The 17,069-nt window shown below is 53.3% G+C and overlaps 1 protein-coding gene across 1 annotated transcript in view; it reads left to right on the plus strand.

The window, feature by feature from the left end:
* Positions 1-14,903, plus strand: part of LOC130026638 (polypeptide N-acetylgalactosaminyltransferase 12-like) — a 63,220-nt gene extending 48,317 nt beyond the window's left edge. Inside the window, exon 11 of the mRNA XM_056117470.1 lies at positions 14,850-14,903. Within this exon, the coding sequence (XP_055973445.1) occupies positions 14,850-14,903 (54 nt within the window). The remainder of the gene's footprint in view (positions 1-14,849) is intronic.
* Positions 14,904-17,069: the final 2,166 nt, after the last annotated feature.

Consider the following 17,069-nt stretch of genomic DNA (forward strand, 5'->3'; position numbering starts at 1 on the left):
TCCGAGACAGAGGGAAACCCAACTCCTAGGCTCTGGGACAAAGACGCCATGGGGGCCTGTGGCTGAGGGTCTGAGCCCTGCATCTCCTGGCTGGGATGTAGTCGGCCCTCCTGCCTGTCGTCACAGACACTGTCCTACCTCCCACAGATGCCAGGGCAGGACGAAAAGGTGCAGTGCCAGTGGCCTCCCTGGGGCCGATTCTGCTGGTACCTGGAAATGCACAGAGCTGCCGACAAGAGCACCTGGATGCCCGCTGTCACCTGGGCTCCAAGGAGGAGCAGCTGAACCAGCGGATGCTGCGGCAGAAGCAGCCCATAGAGCAGCTGCTGCAGATGCCACCAAGGCAGCAGGCCCTGCTGGAGGCCGCCATCAGGGAGCTGAGGGAGACCAGGTGAGAGAGGGGCCACGGGCTCTGGGGCAGGAAGGCCCTAGACCTGCCTCCTCAGCTAGTGCCTTCACCCCAGGTGCTCTTCTGTGGGACTCAGCAGCAGAAACAGCAGCTGCAGAACCTGGTAAAGTGAAAAGGAGTCCCGGAAAAGGGTGAGTGACAGGGAGAAGCCCCTGTGGGTCAGAGGGCGGGGCTACTGGGGAGGGGAGCCAGGCGGCCCCACCCCCAGCCCCCCACCTCCCTTCCTTGGTTGAGACCCTTATGCTGCCCCACATCCCATCCACTCCAAAGGGATTGGCGTGGAGACGAACAACACACAGGTGCTCCTGGACACAAAACGTGAGGAGCTGGAGGCCACAGAGAAGGAGGAGGCACAGGAGGCCAGGCAGGAGGAGTGCCAGAGTCCAGGAGCTGGAGGAGTCAGTCAAGTCCCAGGGGGCAGGGACCATGGCCTGTGTGAGATCCAGAGACGCTCCTGTTGCTGTCCTTAAGGAAGAGGAGTCCACCGTCATCGGACCCAGGTCCTGTAATGACCCGCCGAAAATCCAGAAAACGCAGCTGGTCAGCAAGAGCTCCACTGGCAGCCTGACACCCAGCTGACACCTCGATTTTACTGCACCGACGCACCCTGCCGCTCTCACCCAATTGATCTAGCCCAGCCCCGTCCTCCCCACGCCACCCGAGTTCTGCCTTCTTCCTCTGCCCTTTGCTCTTCTCCCTCCACTAGAACCAGGGATATCCCTCACTGCAAGACCAGGGATCAGGGCAAAGCCACAACTATTCTCCATCTCAAGAAACGGGAAATCAGGGGGACAGTAAAGTCTCCATCCACTAGACCCCGAGATGTGGGGTAAGAAATGTCCCCACCCCTAGACACCCCAGGGATCAGGGGGCACAGTTTCCCCCTCCAATAGACCCCAGGAAATGGGGGTGCCAGAGATGCCCCCCCACTAGACGCCAGGATTCGGGGGGGCAGAGGTGCCTCCCCACCACTAGACGCCAGGGATCGGGGGGGGGCAGAGATTCCCCCCCACTAGAGGGCAAGGATTAAGGGGGGGCAGAGATGCTCCCCCCACTAGACGCCAGGGATGGGGGGGGCCAGAGATTCCCCCCCCACTAGAGGGCAAGTATTAAGGGGGGGCAGAGATGCTCCCCCCACTAGACGCCAGGGATGGGGGGGGCCAGAGATTCCCCCCCCACTAGAGGGCAAGGATTAAGGGGGGGCAGAGATGCTCCCCCCACTAGACGCCAGGGATGGGGGGGGCCAGAGATTCCCCCCCACTAGACGGCAAGGATCAAGGGGGGGCCAGAGATTCCCCCCCCACTAGATGGGAAGGATCAAGGGGGGGGCCAGAGATTCCCCCCCCCACTAGATAGGAAGGATCAAGCGGGGGCCAGAGATTCCCCCCCCCCACTAGAGGGCAAGGATCAAGGGGGGGCCAGAGATTCCCCCCCACTAGATGGCAAGGATTAAAGGGGGGGCAGAGATGCCCCCCCACCACTAAACGCCAGGGATCGGGGGGGCCAGAGATTCCCCCCCCAGTAGAGGGCAAGGATCAAGGGGGGGGCAGAGATTCCCCCCCCTCTAGATGGCAAGGGTTAACGGGGGGCAGAGATGCCTCCCCACCACTACACGCCAGGGATCGGGGGGGCCAGAGATTCCCCCCCACTAGAGGGCAAGGATCAAGTGGGGGCCAGAGATGCCCCCCACCACTAGACGGCAGGGATTGGGGGGGGGCCAGAGATTCCCCCCCACTAGATGGCAAGGATTAACAGGGGGGCAGAGATGCCCCCCCACTGCACGCCAGGGATCGGGGGGGCAGAGATTTCCCCCCCACTAGAGGCCAAGGATCAAGGGGGGGCCAGAGATGCCCCCCCACTAGACGCCAGGGATTGGGGGGGGCCAGAGATTCCCCCCCCATTAGATGGCAAGGATTAACGGGGGGGCAGAGATGCCCCCCACCACTAGACGCCAGGGATGGGGGGGCCATATATGCCCCCCCACTAGACGCCAGGGATGGGGGGGCCAGAGATGCCCCCCCAACCACTAGACGCCAGTTATTGGGGTGGCCAGAGATACCCCCTCACCACGAGACGCCAGGGATCGGGGGGCCAGAAATACCCCCCAACCACTAGACGCCAGGGATCGGGGGCGGCCAGAGATGCCCCCCACCAATAGAAGCCATGGATTGGGGGGGCCAGAGATGCCCCCCAATTACTAGACGCCAGGGATGGGGGGGCCAGAAATGACCCCCGCCACCACTTGACGCGATTGATCGGTGAAGCCAGAGATGCCCCCCCCACCACTAGACGCCAGGGATCGGGGTGCCGAGATGTCCCCCTCCGCAAGGTCCGAGGGATCAGAGGGGCCGAGATGTCCCCCTCCACAACGTCCGAGGGATCGGCGGGAAGAAATGTCCCCCTCCACAAGGTCCAAGGGATCAGGATGGCAGATATATCCCCCAAGCACTAGCAAACAATGATTTGGAGGTCAGAAGTTACAACTCAGCTCTCCCCTCCCCATTGTGGGGTCCTGTTTCTGCGCATGACAGCCCTGAAGCTTGGCCGCTGGTACCATACAGTCACCGGATTCTACACACTCTTTGGGGCTGTTTGGGGACTTTGTATTGCTGGCTGAGAAGAGGGAAGGAGGAAGGCGGGCTTTCTCCCTGACCGCCACTGTCTGATTTTCACGATTGTTGCAATAAATGGATCTATCCCAGGCCTGTGTGGGTGTGTGTGTCACTGGGCGGGGCAGGTCTGGCCAGTAGTTGACAATTGCTTCTAGATTGTGGGAAGCCTTGGCCATGTCACCATGCCAAGACGCGTCACCTGCCTGCCCCTGTGTTAAGCCTGTCAATGACCCCAGGAGAGTCCACCCCAAGGGTTGAAGGTCTCAATCACGGATGCGTCCCCAGGAGGGAGGGCAGGATGCAGCACCCAGAGCCCTGCCTTCCACTGCAGCACCTCCATGGCCTCCCCTGCCCCTGGTGCCTGTTTCCCCATTCCCCTCTGCAGTGCACCAGGGACAGACCCCACTTTACCCCCTAGTGGCCACATCAGGTTTCTCAGGATGAGCACTTGAAAGTGCTCCTGCAGCAGGTGGGTCCAAGGTGCTGTCCCCTCAGCCAGGCTCCCCCTGGATGGCACCCACCCTAGCAGGAAGACAGTGTGTTATCAGTGGAGCAGGATGGGGCCGTGGATGGAACATGTTTCTAGTGTCCCCGAGTCTGTACGGAGCTGATCCCTGATAATAGCGCCCCACTTCTTTGTGGACCATCAGATTCCCTAATACAAGTCCCACTGCCACCATCACAGCACGGTCAGACCCCATGTAATAGAGAACCAGGCCCCGACTCCTCTTTGCTCCTGCACACCTGGACCTGTTGGGACAGCCTTGGCTGAGTGACACTCTACTGGTGACAAGAAGTGTGTCCAGATTCATGTATCAGACCAGATGGCAAAGCCTCAGAAGGCAGAGCCATCCTGTTCCAGTCATTTCCAGGAATTTGGTCAGCCATGCCCCTTCCTGCCTGTCACATTCCTACTTGGATTGGAACCAGGGATCGGGGAGGCACCAGGGATCAGCCTGGTAGGGCTGTTCAGGGCAGGCACAGGCAGGTCCCGGTTTACCCCTCGGTGCCCAGTTCATAGCCCTTCCCCTCTAACTGCACCATGGGCCTGGGGCCGCCCGTTCACTTTCATGGATCTTCACACCTCACACATATCCTGCACACCCTCTCGAAGCTTCTACTGGGGCTCTGGGCTTAGTTCTCTGTGTCCTGCCTCTGGGCCCCTGGGCTCTGGAAACACCAAGTCCAGGTTTTCCTAGAGGTTTGGGGAGCTGGGAGACTGTGGGGATCAGGGGCTTGAGCCCTCTCACCCCTTGCCAGTGGTGAGAGCTGTTCTCCCATTGAACGACTGTCTTTGGAGTTTTTCCTTTTAGGATCATACAGAGTCTCACCAAGACAGGTGGCACCCAAGAATTTGCTGGAAGCATCCTAGTGTATTCCATGTGTGCAGGCTCTACCCAGCTATCCCCCAAATGGGCAGTAGCAGGTCACAGCATAATTATGTAGGTTGTTTACAGGCTACCTTGATTCTGCGGTAACAACTTTCATCTAACATGCAGTGGTGCCTAGTGCTCTCAGGTGCTCCCACAGTGGTGATTCCCGTTTCTACGCTCAGTGTTCGAGCGTTCCTGTGAGCCCCTTCCATCCCTGCTCAGGTAACCTGCTTTCCCTTAGTCTATTGCTCGGTGAGAGATTTGGGAACCCCATCCGGGTCAGACAGAAAGACAGAGATATATAAATAAAGTTAAGGAAATAGGAGTAGCTTACTGGGGGCGCTCCCGGGCGGACTCTCCGAACCTCAGGTGAGGCAATGGTACACCCGCGCCCTGGGTTAGACTAAGGGGGCTATGAAGTTGTCTTGGTCTGGTCCTAGTCATCTCTTCGTGGGTCAATGTTAAGGAACATGGAATGAAGCCTGGTGGCTTCCTGTCACCAAGTGGGCATTAAGTCTTGTCTTCCTCACCTGGGACAAGGTGATCTATGACTCCAGGAATGTTGCTGTCCACTCAGCCGGTTGCCATTTGGTTCTGGTCACCATTTTGTCAGAGCAAACCTCACATTTGATTCTTGTCAAATTTGGTGATTCCTGACCCATCCATCTTGTCCACCTCCTAGAGCGGGTCTCTCAGAGGTCCTGCCTAGTTTTTCGCTTCTGCCTCTTGTTGCCTCCTTGGTTCCCTCCCCTTAGGCTTGGCAGACAGAATCATTTGCGAGCCCCCCTTAGCTCACCCCGCTGCGGCTGATCCTGACAAACTATCACCTGCAGGTTAATCTTCTGGCGATGCTCAGTGATGAGTTTGTCTGGGATTGTTTCCCATTTCTCTCCTGACTCTGAGAGATGTCCATTCGACAGTGAGGCCCTCAGGAGTGGCCAAACCTGACCACGGCTGGGCCTGACCAGCCTCCAGCTCACTGGCCCTTCTCGAGTTCATTCTTTCAACTGGCTCAAAGCCCCCTCCCCCTCCTGACTGGTTTGAGTAGAGCAGTGTTCAGTCATTGAAGAAAACACCTTTTCCTCCCTACTGGACACTGAGCAGGCCCAGGGCCCATTGATTGAAAAGACAACTGCAGCCAGGGAGTCAGTTTCGTTCTGGACCCTTACTGCCCATGGCATTCTGGACCTTAAGGAGTTTTTCCACCTGGGTTGCTACTTGAGTTAGAGACCCTCTGCCTGTTCCCAGTCACCACAGCCCCCATCTGGCCTCTGGGGCACACAGAGTAGTGAGGAGACCAGAATCAGCCGTGGGGGTGGGGTGATGTGTTTTCACCTCTGGGCTGCTCAGGTAAATGAGCAAAGCACAGTTAGCAGGTATATCCCCCCTGGTCCCCCCCCACCCTCGTCAGGATCCCACCATCCAGGGTATATTCTCAATGACACCATACTCATCAAGGGTCACTGTCAATCAAGATGAAACTAGCGCCCAGGTCAGCACTTCCTGATCACCTTTGTCAGGATTCCTGCCCTGCATCCCGCCACCCACCCAGACTCTGTCTCCTTCCCCTGCCTGGTCTCTGTGGGCACCTGCAGAGTTTGCATCTGCTTTGGCAGCCTCAGGCAATCCATGGTGTTTGCTCAGTGCACCAGAGAGTCGACCCTGGGGGCTCAGCACAACTCCCCATTTCTATTATTGTTAGTATTTGTGACCAAAGAGACCAGGGCTAGTCTAGGTACTGGCAGCAGTGCCGTTGGGGCAGACCCTCAGTGCCCGAGCGTTTCCTGCCCTGCTCACACCCAGCATGCCTCCAGCTCTCCCTGCCAGAAGACCCACGGTTCAACAGTTGGACACGGTAACAAGTTGCCGATGCAGATGTTTCTGTTTCCTCACCTCTTTAAGTTAAACGTTTACAGCAATGGTGAAATTTGCTTCTCATCAATGTTGCCTGTCATCTTGCGTAAGCTCAGTAAGAGAATTACAGATTCCTTTAATCTGTGGCTTCAAATTTAGGGCTGGAGCGATAGCACAGCGGGTAGGGCGTTTGCCTTGCACGCGGCCAACCTGGCCGACCCGAGTTTGATTCCTCCGCCCCTCTCGGAGAGCCCGGCAAGCTACCGAGAGTATCTCGCCCGCACGGCAGGGCCTGGCAAGCTCCCCGTGACGTATTTGATATGCCAAACACAGTAACAACAAAGTCTCCACTGGAGACGTTACTGGGCCCACTCGAGCAAATCGACGAACAACCGGAGGGCCTTTACCTTTACCTTTACCAAATTTAGCTCAACGTAAAGTCAGGCATGAAAGGTCAGATCTGTTGGCTTTTCCTGGCCCATGTCATCTGCTCCTACTCCCCAGACTCCAGTCCTGGGGCCAGTTTTATTTTGCCTATCCCAGACCCAAGGGGTCCTTGACCATTCTTTTGGCCAGAGACTGTCCCATGCTGTACTCTGGACCATATCACATGTTGGATCTTCAGCCTTCCCTTGTCCAAATAAGGGTCACCTGGCGCCTGTCCAAGGTCCATCCAAGGCCCTCCACGCGATGCACATTTGAGAATGTTTGAATCATGGACAATCACTGGGAAACTGAAGCTTTAGTAAGATGAATGTCCAGGATGAGATCAGGACCCACCTGTGACTCCTGCATCAAGCATCAAGCAGTGTCCGTGTAGGAGTCTCTTTGCCAGGAGCCCAAGAGCATACCAAGGCCATCAAGGAGAGAAAAACTAACATTTCCCTGATAGTCTGGTCTGGGAAATAACGCCCTTCGTTCTGCATAGCTTCACACCAGAAAATTCCCAACATCCTCACTGAGCCGCATGCCGAAAACCAAAGGAAACTTATGGGCTTTACCTGGAATTTGGGAGTCAACATCCTAGACCAAACAATGCCCTCAACCCCACATTAAAAGATCAATTCCAGAGTCAGTTTGGCGGGGACCCCACATTGTAGATGCAAGAGAGAAATTGTCACAGGCTAGGAAACAGCAGAGACCCGAGGAGGCCCGTGTTGGATCCTCACACTCCGCACTACGCTGACAGGCAGCTTCTGGGACACGGCCAGGGCAAGGCTGACTTCTCAGTGGGATACCAAGCAGGTCCCCTCTTCTGCCAACACTCTCTGGGACCCCTGTGTCTTCCTGAGTGTGGTGAGTCTAGGGCATGATACCTGCCGCTGTGAGAGCCGTGGGGTTCAGGGACCTTGCAAAAGGGTCCGTTCCTGGGGCAGGTGAGGGGGCACGTGGAGGGCTTCATCCTTCCAGTCCTCACCCAACACTAGCCCACAGTTGGAAATTTTGTGCCTCAGCCCCGAAGGTCACATGGTATTTCCCCAGGGCTAGGAAATACATGTCATCTTGCACTTCCTGAAAGTCACGGGGTAGGTGGAAGGCTCCTCTTAGGGCAGAAAGGTGGCAGGGTGAGGGGGGTGCTGGACATGTGCCAGCCCTGACGTCCGGCAGCTAAGAAAAAGTAGCGGCCCTTGAGCACAGTTCCTGACCTCCCAAAGAACACCAGACCCCCACTCTGTTCTTCCAAGACTGTGGTGAGCCACCCTGGAGATACACGTATAATACTATGAGTATTTTACCTGTCATGTCATGTCACGGTTACCCAGGCCGGGCTATTGTGAAGATGAGAATCCAGGCCAGTTTAGTGAGCCCAGGTGGCCTGAGGACTTCATCCTCTGTAGGAGTGTCCTGGCAGGCAGGTGTCCATCCCATTCCGATCTGGGGTAGGGAGACCTCCCGGACTTCAGGACTTGTCTGGACACTGAGAGCAGGGCCCAGGGTGTGGTCAGTCATTGCAGATCTGCAGATCCCTGGTTGTCCATAGCAGAGACATTTCCAGTTCTCCCTTGGCCAACGTGCCTGAAACAACAATTTTATTTTTTGTCCAAATTTGAAATCCTTGAATGTTAAAAGTAGGTAAAGGGATAATCCCGATACCCTTTCAGTATCTATATTGTAAACCACAAAAAGGAAGACAGAGAGAGAGAGAGAGAGAGAGAGAGAGAGAGAGAGAGAAGGCAGAGACAGAGACAGACAAAGACAGGAACAAACAGAGAGAAAGATAGATAATAAAAACATCTTCCAAAAAGGCTGAACTGAATATCTGGAAAAAAAACCCAAGTGCCTGAGAACGGATGACTGGTTAAAAAACTTTGGTATATCTACACAATGGAATACAATGCAGCTGTTAGAAAGGATGAATTCATGAAATTTGCATACAAGTGATACTACATGGAAAGTACCATGCTAAGTGAAATGAGTCAGAAAGAGAGGGACAGACATAGAAAGACTGCATTCATCTGTAGAATATCAAGTAACAAAATAGGAGACTAACACCCAAGAATAGTCACGATAAGTACCAGGAGGTTTGCTCCATGGCTTGGAGGCCAGCCACACATGGTGGGGGAAAAGGCAGCTCAGATAGGGAAGGGAGCACCAAGTAAAGGGTATTGGGAAGATCCTCCCAGGATGGGAGATGCATGCTGGAAATAAACTATAGACCAAACTTGATTGCCACTCAATGCCTCTTTTGCAAACTTCAGCACCCAAAAGGAGAGAGAGAACAAAAGGGAATGCCCTGCCACAGAGGCAGGGTGAGATGAGGGGAAGGGGGGTGGGAAGGATACTGGGATCCGTGGTGGTGGAGAATGGGCACTGGTGGAGGGATGGGTACTCGATCATTGTATAACTGAAATCCAAACACAAAAATTTGTAAGTCTATAACTGTACCTTATGGTGTTTCACTAATAAATTTTTTTAAAAAAGGCTGGCCTAGGTGGAGAGGTGGAGGGTGTTGGGAGGGAAACTAGAAACATTGGAGGTGGGAAATGTACACTGGTGGAGGGATGGGTGAACAATGATGACTGAAGCCTAATCATGAACTGCTTTGTAAGGGTCTATCTTACATCGATTCAATAAAAAAATTTTAAGAGGAGAATGGATTATATTTGGATTTATAGAATTAGACGTGTAGTACATTTTCTGAGGTAAAATCTAGAGCTCAGCTGAGTCGCTGCGATCATTATAGAATTGGGGAAGTGTGATGCTGAACTTGACTTTAGAGACATTCCATGATGAGTAGATCAGTGGTTCAAATGTGTCCTGCTTTGAGCACCATTCAACATGTCATTACTTAATTTCTTTTTTAAAAATAATTATTTCATTTACTTTAAGGGGAAACTCTATATGGGCACTTATGAATGGCAAACAAATTATATTTGCATTAGATATGGAAGTGGGACTTCAGTCTATCTGACTTCAATCTCTGGCGTCCCATAGAGGCCCTTGAGCATGGCTGGGAATGATCCCTGCTGTGGTTCCAAAACCAAAGAAGCAAACAAACAAGGAAATGTAATATATCAAAAGCTAGAACAGGTGGTGAGGTGTCTGCTTTGCATACTTCTATCCTGGGCTGATTCCTGGCACCTCGTAAGGATCCTTGAGCACCATTAGGGGTGATCCCTGAGCACAGGACAGGAGACAGGGTCCCCAGTCAAGGGAGGTCTCATCTCTTAGGCCCCTGGAGCAAGACCATGGGGGCCAGTGCAGGGCACAGATTGCCCAGGCGCTGCCAGCCTTGGGCCTGGGAGTCGGTGCTTGACCTCCAAATCCCTGGACCCAGAGCAGGATGCCCTGGCTGCCTGTCCTCACTCCCAGCCTTGTGCCCAAAGGTGGGACTGCAGGACAAACAGGTGAGTGTCTGCGGCAGCAACAAGACTGGGATCTCGGCCTCCCGCAGTAGGACATGGCCTCTGACCAGTGTCGGTCTCTGAGAATAAGCAGGAGGAGGAGGAGGTGCTACTGCAGAGTCAGCTCCGGATCAGCTGCAAGGGGAGTGAATCAGGACAAGGTGGATATGGAGAAATGACAGAAGGTGCCGGGGGAGACCCACTGTGAGGGTAGGAGCCCGCCTGGGTTGGTGGGAGGAAGGACAGGCCAGGACGCCACCCACTATAATATATCAAAATCTAGAAAAGGCTAGAGGGGTTGTGGGGGTGTGGATTGGCCCTCACTGAACAGAGAGGGTCCTAGTAGCAGGGAGGCTGCGGGGTCGAGGTATAGGGAGGCCCCCTCTCTTAGGTCTTGGGAGAAAGACCCCCAGCGGAATGTGCAGGGGACAGGTAACCCCATGTGCTGTTTTCCTTGGGCCTGTGTGTGTGTGTCTGGGCCCTGAATGTTGTGGTGGGATCTGGACAGCCTTCGACCCTGTCTCATGACAGAGATGTGCATGCAAGACGAGAAGGTGCAGTGCCTGCAGCCTGGAATGCTTCTGCTGGTACCAAAAGCAGCACACAGCTGCAACCCCACACCTGAATGGCCCACTCACATGGGCTCCAAGGTTGAGCAGGTGCTGAGGCACAAGGAGCTCATGGACCAGCTGCAGCAGGTGCTAACAAGGCAGCAGGCCCTGCTGGAGGCCACCTTCAGGGAGCTGAGGGAAACCCAGGTGAGGGGATGGGCAGGGGCTCAGGGACAGGAAGGCGCATCAGGCCCTAGACCTGCCTACTCACCTGGTGCCTTCATCTTGAGGGGATCCTCAGTCCTGAAATCAGGAGCAACTGAGCCCCAGGCCTTCCTGGAATTCCAAGGGTACCCTGAAGAGGGTGAGTGGTGCGGTGGGTCTCCAGGAGGGAGAAGTTCCTGATGGGGATCTGGAGGTGGGGCTATATGGGAGGTGGAGCCATGCGGGACCCCTGAGATGCCTCCACCTTCCTTGCTTGGCTGAGACCCTGGAGTGCCCCATAGTGAATCCAGTGTCGAAGAACACGGAGTTGGAGGTGAACATAGTGGAGGTTTGTGAGACCATGACCTCTATGAAACTCGAGGTGATGGTCATGAAGGACAGGCTGGTGGCGTGTGAGAAGACTAAGGATCTGGATGACTAAGGTCTGAGACTAAGGTCTGGTGTCCAGACCTGGGGAGCGGGATGATGGATTGTGTGAAGAACCCAGAGAGACCCTCCTGTTCCTGTCTGTGAGGAACAGGAGGCCGCAGACCTCAGATCCGGATCCTGTAATGACCTGCCCACAAATAACCAGAATCCAGCTCGTCCGCTTGAGTTCAGCTGGCAAGCTTGTTCACCATTAATCCACTTTTTCTACCCTGATGATGTACTCTGTGTTCTTCAATTCCAACTAATCTAGCCCTGATCCAGTTCTTCCCACCCTCCTCCTTCCTCCCTCCTCCCCACTCTTCCACTTTCCCTCAGCACTAGACCCTAGGGATCAAGGGGGCAGAAAGGTCCCCCAACACTAGACCGCAGGGATCAGTGGGACAAAAATGTCTCCTACCTCTAGGCACCAGGGATGTTGGGAGCAGAAATTTAAACTGGGCCACACTCAAACTTCAGTCATGATAGCTCCAAAAGCCAAACAAGGGCTTGAGGTGGGAGCTCTCCCTCCCCAGTACACAGTCCCGTTTCTCCATATGGCAGCCCTGAAGCTAATGGGGGCTGGAAACATCAGAGCAACCAGTTCTAGACACTCTTTGGGGGCTGGTTGGGCACTAATGAATTGAGGAGAAGAGAGAGGAAGGAGGCATGCTGGGTCACTCTCTGACAGTCACTGTCCTATTTCCAAGCTTGTTTCAAGAAATGGATCCATCCCAGGCCGTGTGGGTATGTGTCTCGGGCGAGGTGTGTCCTGCCAGCAGTTGGCAGTTGCTTCTAGATTGTGGGTGGCCCTTGCCATGGGATTCACCATGTCTAGAGCCTGTCATCTGCATGCCCCTGAGTACAATGTCAATGACCCCAGGAGAGTACCTCTAAGATTTGGAGTGGTAACATTCAAAATACTGTGGTGGGAAGGTACGATGGTGGTGGAATTGGTGTTTGCATATTAAATGTAATAAATTATTGTAAACAACTTTATAAAAACAAAATAAAAATTTGCAAAAAAGTCAGCAAAATATAAAGCATGAAAAGAGAACAGAAAAATCAAAGATACACCAATATAAAACTTTTATTTAAAAAAAAAAGCAATGGCGTCTAAGCTACTAAGATAGCCCACAGAATGGGAAAAATTATTTACCCAATACCTAGCTGACGAAAGGCTAATATCCAAGTTATATAGCACATTGGTAGAACTTTACCAAAAAAATATCTCCCAACCCCATCAAACAAATGCAGAGAGGAATAATGAACAGAAACTTCCTCCAAGAAGAAATTCAAGGGCTGGAGCGATAGTACAGTGGTAGGTTGTTGCTTTGCACGTGGCTGATCTGGGTTTGATCCCCGCCATCCTACGGGCTACACCCGCCTTGGAACCCCAAGTGTTCTGTGAGAACCAGAAGGCAGTGTCCTTCCTAAAGACACCCCATGCACACCCCATCCTCCCTTTCACCTAGAGGTAGAAATCACACCCAGATCCAAGAGAGACCTGAGCCAACAACCCGTCAAAGACAAATTGTGTTGGCAGAAGATCAGACAGACTGTGATGCCCGTGAGGTAAGGATGCTGCAGACACCCATCCCAGGGCACAAAGTGACCTGCCTGAAAGTGATGTGTTCCCCCCAAGAGTCAGAAATGGTTCAACAGAATTCTTACTCACCTGTAATTCCGTCTTTTACCTACCCTGTCAAAATCATATTCATCTACCCCAACCTTGTCTTTCTTCCCTCTTCCTTCCCGCCCTTCTCCTCTCCCCCTCCTCCTTCCTGCCCCCTCCCTTCTCCCCTCCTCTGCCCCTTCCCATTGAGGAATGGGGCTATGGGACTATGAGGCTATGCGGCTACACAAAGCAATTGCAGACGTGCCCCCATGGCAGGGATGCTGCGTACTAGGAGTGGCGAGATGACCCAAACAGAACAACATTGAGACTCGTACTCTGCAATTAAAGAAGTTACACAGTCTCCAAGGAAGCTCAGCTAGAGAAGAGGGCACCAAATCAAGGGTGCTAGGAGGATCCTCCCAGGGTGGGAGCAGCATGCTGAAAGTAGACTATAGACCAAACATGACTACCACTCAGTTCCTCTCTTGCAAACCACAGCACCCAAAAGGAGAGAGAGAACAAGGGGGAATCCGCTGCCACAGAGGTAGGGTGGGAAAGGAGGGGGAAGGGAGGTGGGAGGGATGCTGGGACCCGTGGTGGTGGAGGATGGGTACTTGATCATTGTGTGACTGAAACCCAAGCAAAAAATTTATGTCTACAACTGTACCTCATGGTGTTTCACTAATAAAAAAATAATAAAAAAATTATTGAATAAAAAAATAGTTACACAGCCTCCAACACATCCATATGTGCAGGAACAAACTCAAACAAAAAATAAAGAACCAGTAAAAAATCCAAAGAAATAAATTTCAATTTTTAATATGAAAATTAAGAGATCATGGGGTCTCACCATGTTTCGCGCTTGTCCCTATCCCTCCCCGAGCGCACCCCTCCCCCCCAGCCTTTCCAGAGGGATTCAGGGCTTCTTTATTATGGTCTTTACCCAGATGCCACTCAGGTTGGAAACTGTTCCTGAACTGTTCAGTGGTTCTGAGCAAGAGATGTAATCCACTGCTTCTTGCAAGTCAGAGGCTGGGGTCCCATCCGACAGGCAGAAAGGCTAGGGGATTAATCTAGAGTTGCAAAAGTTAGATGTGGGTTTTCACATCATAATCCCAGGGACTGTGCCATCTGGGCAATTGGTAGCCACTGGGGCCCTTTGTTAGTCATGAGTGTCACCCCTGAATGGGGACCTGGAGTTAGATAGTTTGTTTACCTCTGTGGCACAGCGAGAGATCAGAGCCCCCTGCCTCAGAGACAGGTATGCCCAGACCTCTGCCAATGGCCCTACCCTGGGTCAGGGCACCTAGAACCTGGTGGCCTTTCTCAGGCACTAAGAGGATCAACCTCTTTGCCTCTGGGCCCTACTGCTGATTAGAAAGGGTTTTTTGGGGTTATTTTTCTTTTTTTCACTTCTGAATGCTCATTCTTCCAGGAGGTCTGGTGCCCAGCCTCAACCAAGAGCTGGAGCAGTGCCTCTGAGGCTCTCTTTCAGTCCTCTTGGGCTTCTGACACTAAGACCTTATCATCTACAGATTGCAGGATGGTCCATTCCAGGGCCCCAATGAGGATTTTCTTAAGTCCAGAGCCAGGGTATTCCTGAAGAAGGTGGTCGAGTTTTTGAATCCTTGGGCAATGGGTCCACAGTAACTGAGGTTTCCTCCTGTCTCTGGATCCTTTGGCCCAAACGCAAACAGGGGTCTGCTTCCTGGAACAATTTGCAAAGGGGGAAACACATCTTTTGAAGTTCAGGCCGGTCAATCATTGGGCACTAGAGGAAAACAGACTCAAGAGAGTGGAAGGGCTGGGTACCACAAGGTGACCAGCAGGAGCGACCACACTGACTCGGCGCTGGTCATGACTTCTCAACTGAGGCCAATGGGTTTCTCCCAGTTGAGCTGCATCCCACCACTATTCCTGCCTCCCAGACCTGCGCAGTATCTTTCCCTATCCCTAGCCACACCTCATGGGCTACCAGATATTGCGGCTGTCTTTGGAGGCTCACTCCTAGCATGAGTTTACCAGCAGAGGGGCATGATACTGCCATTAGAGAGCGCCTGGAGAGGGTATTTTCCAAAGGGGGAATCCACAGTGTCAAGGTGGACATTTATTTGCTCTTCTAGCTCTGTCGGGAGATCGAACGCCAATAAGATACTAAAGTGGGGAACAGGGAGAGCCTTGTTTTCCATATGGAACCCCCAGCATCTCCTGAGACCGTGGATTCTCAGGCCCAGCAAAAGCCGGGAAGGGCTGCACCTCCGATACCTTCATCGAGCTCTGCTTCCTATGTTGCCCTGTCTTGAGGTCATGGGGCGACCGTTTCCACGAGGCTCTTCTTGGGAGTGTAGGTACCAAGTTACTCTGCCTTCCCTGCCTGCCTAGGGACTCCCTGTGACTCTGTCAGACTGTCCTAGTGGTCCTGGTGTCAGTAGACATTTCTGGAAGCTTCCCAACATTTAATGTCTGCCACTCCCATTCACAGAGGGGCACAGCTTGTCTGGTGTCATATTGGCACTTTGTTCTCTCCTGCAGCATGTCATGGCCCTCTGGGGCAATGATCTGGGGCCTGCCTTCTGCCCCTCCGCATCCTCCACCCCTGACTCCTGCTCCTGCTCTGGCTCCCCTCTTTCTCCCTGCCCCTTGTCTGCCCTGCCAGTTCTCACCTCCTCTAGACCAAGGGCACACTGGAGGTGCTGGGGTCTGGCCTTAACCACTTCACTGGGGTAGTGCTGTCTCCACTGGACGAGTGGCAGTGCCACCCAGCTGCCCTGATCTCTGCCAACTCCTCCTGGGCACCAGGTGCCACTGCTTGGGTGTTGCTCTTTTTCCTTTTGGTCTTGTCTTGCTTTCTCCCCTGCTTGGTAGTGAGTTTTGTTGTTTCACAAAGGAGAATTGTACCACTAATATAACTTTGAATTTTCAACGACTATGAACTCATACGAACTTTGCCAAAATTTCTGCCTGAAGCTAACTAAAAACCAAGCAGCAGGGACTGGAGTGATAGCACAGTGAGTAGGGTGTTTGCCTTGCACACGGCTGACCTGGATTTGATTCCCAGAATCCTATATGGTTCCCTGAGTACCACCAGGAGTAATTCCTGAGTGCATGAGCCAGGAGTAACCCCTGTGCATCGCTGGGTGTGACCCATAAAGGAAAAAAAAGCACATTTTGGAATGTGGGAGAACATGATGAGATAATAGTGCTAATGGAATGAACAGCTCCAAAGTCTGAACACCGCACAAGGCGAGAGATCAGTTTTACAGCAGATCTGATGGGCGACGGGGTATTAGCAAGCAGCTGACAGGAGAGTATGGAACAGGAAATGACCAAGCTTTCTTGGTGCAGAGAAGGATCTGGAGCATATCAATAACGTAGGAAAATTCGGGGGATTTTCCCAGGTTTCTACGTTGAACAGTGTGACAGACCACCTCTGGGCCATCCCGGGTGATTTCAGTGCCTGTCTCGTCTCTCCCAGACCCTGTGCCTCATTGCAGATCCTGCTCCCCAGGGTAGCCTGTCTGAAATTAGCCTGCGAGAAATGTGGGTAGAGGTGCACTCTCCTCTACAGCAGGGCTCAGGAGATCCTAGTATCAGGACTTGAACAGGGCTGGGCCGCATCAAGGCAAGCACCTTAAACCCTGCAATATCCCTGGGGCCCATTCTTGAAAAGTCTGAAAGTGCTCGGGAGTGGAAGCCTCGGGTTCCACGGGGCTGTCTCCCTGGGCATGGTGCCGTACAGAAGGGGGAGTGAGGCATCTTTAAGGGAGCCCAACTCTACAGGAAGGAGATTTAGGTGGGAAGCAGCTGAAAAAAAAAATACCGCTCGGAGCAGGGCATTAGTCCAGCAGATAAAGTGATCGTCTTGCACACTGCTGACGTTGGATCAATGGGCCCCCCTAGTTCCACTAGATATGGTCCCTGAGCTAAGTCAGGGGTAAAGCCTGAGCATGTCTGGGTGTGGTGCTAACACCCAAAGAAAAGTGCTGCAAGCAGACAGGGCCGGCCTTTTCCCAGTGCCCTAAGGAAGGACTGCTCAAATTCTTAGAGGCCATAAGAGGGATTTCCCTGTCAGGTGATAGGGGTGATGGAGGGGAAGGAGGTGACAGCACTGGGTCTCCAGTCGTGACTCTGCCTGAGCAGCGACAGTCCACTTGGACAGTCCATAGTGGTCTGACTC

This window comes from Sorex fumeus, unplaced genomic scaffold (assembly GCF_029834395.1).
Source record: "Sorex fumeus unplaced genomic scaffold, SorFum_2.1 ptg000034l, whole genome shotgun sequence".
Lineage (NCBI taxonomy): Eukaryota > Metazoa > Chordata > Mammalia > Eulipotyphla > Soricidae > Sorex > Sorex fumeus.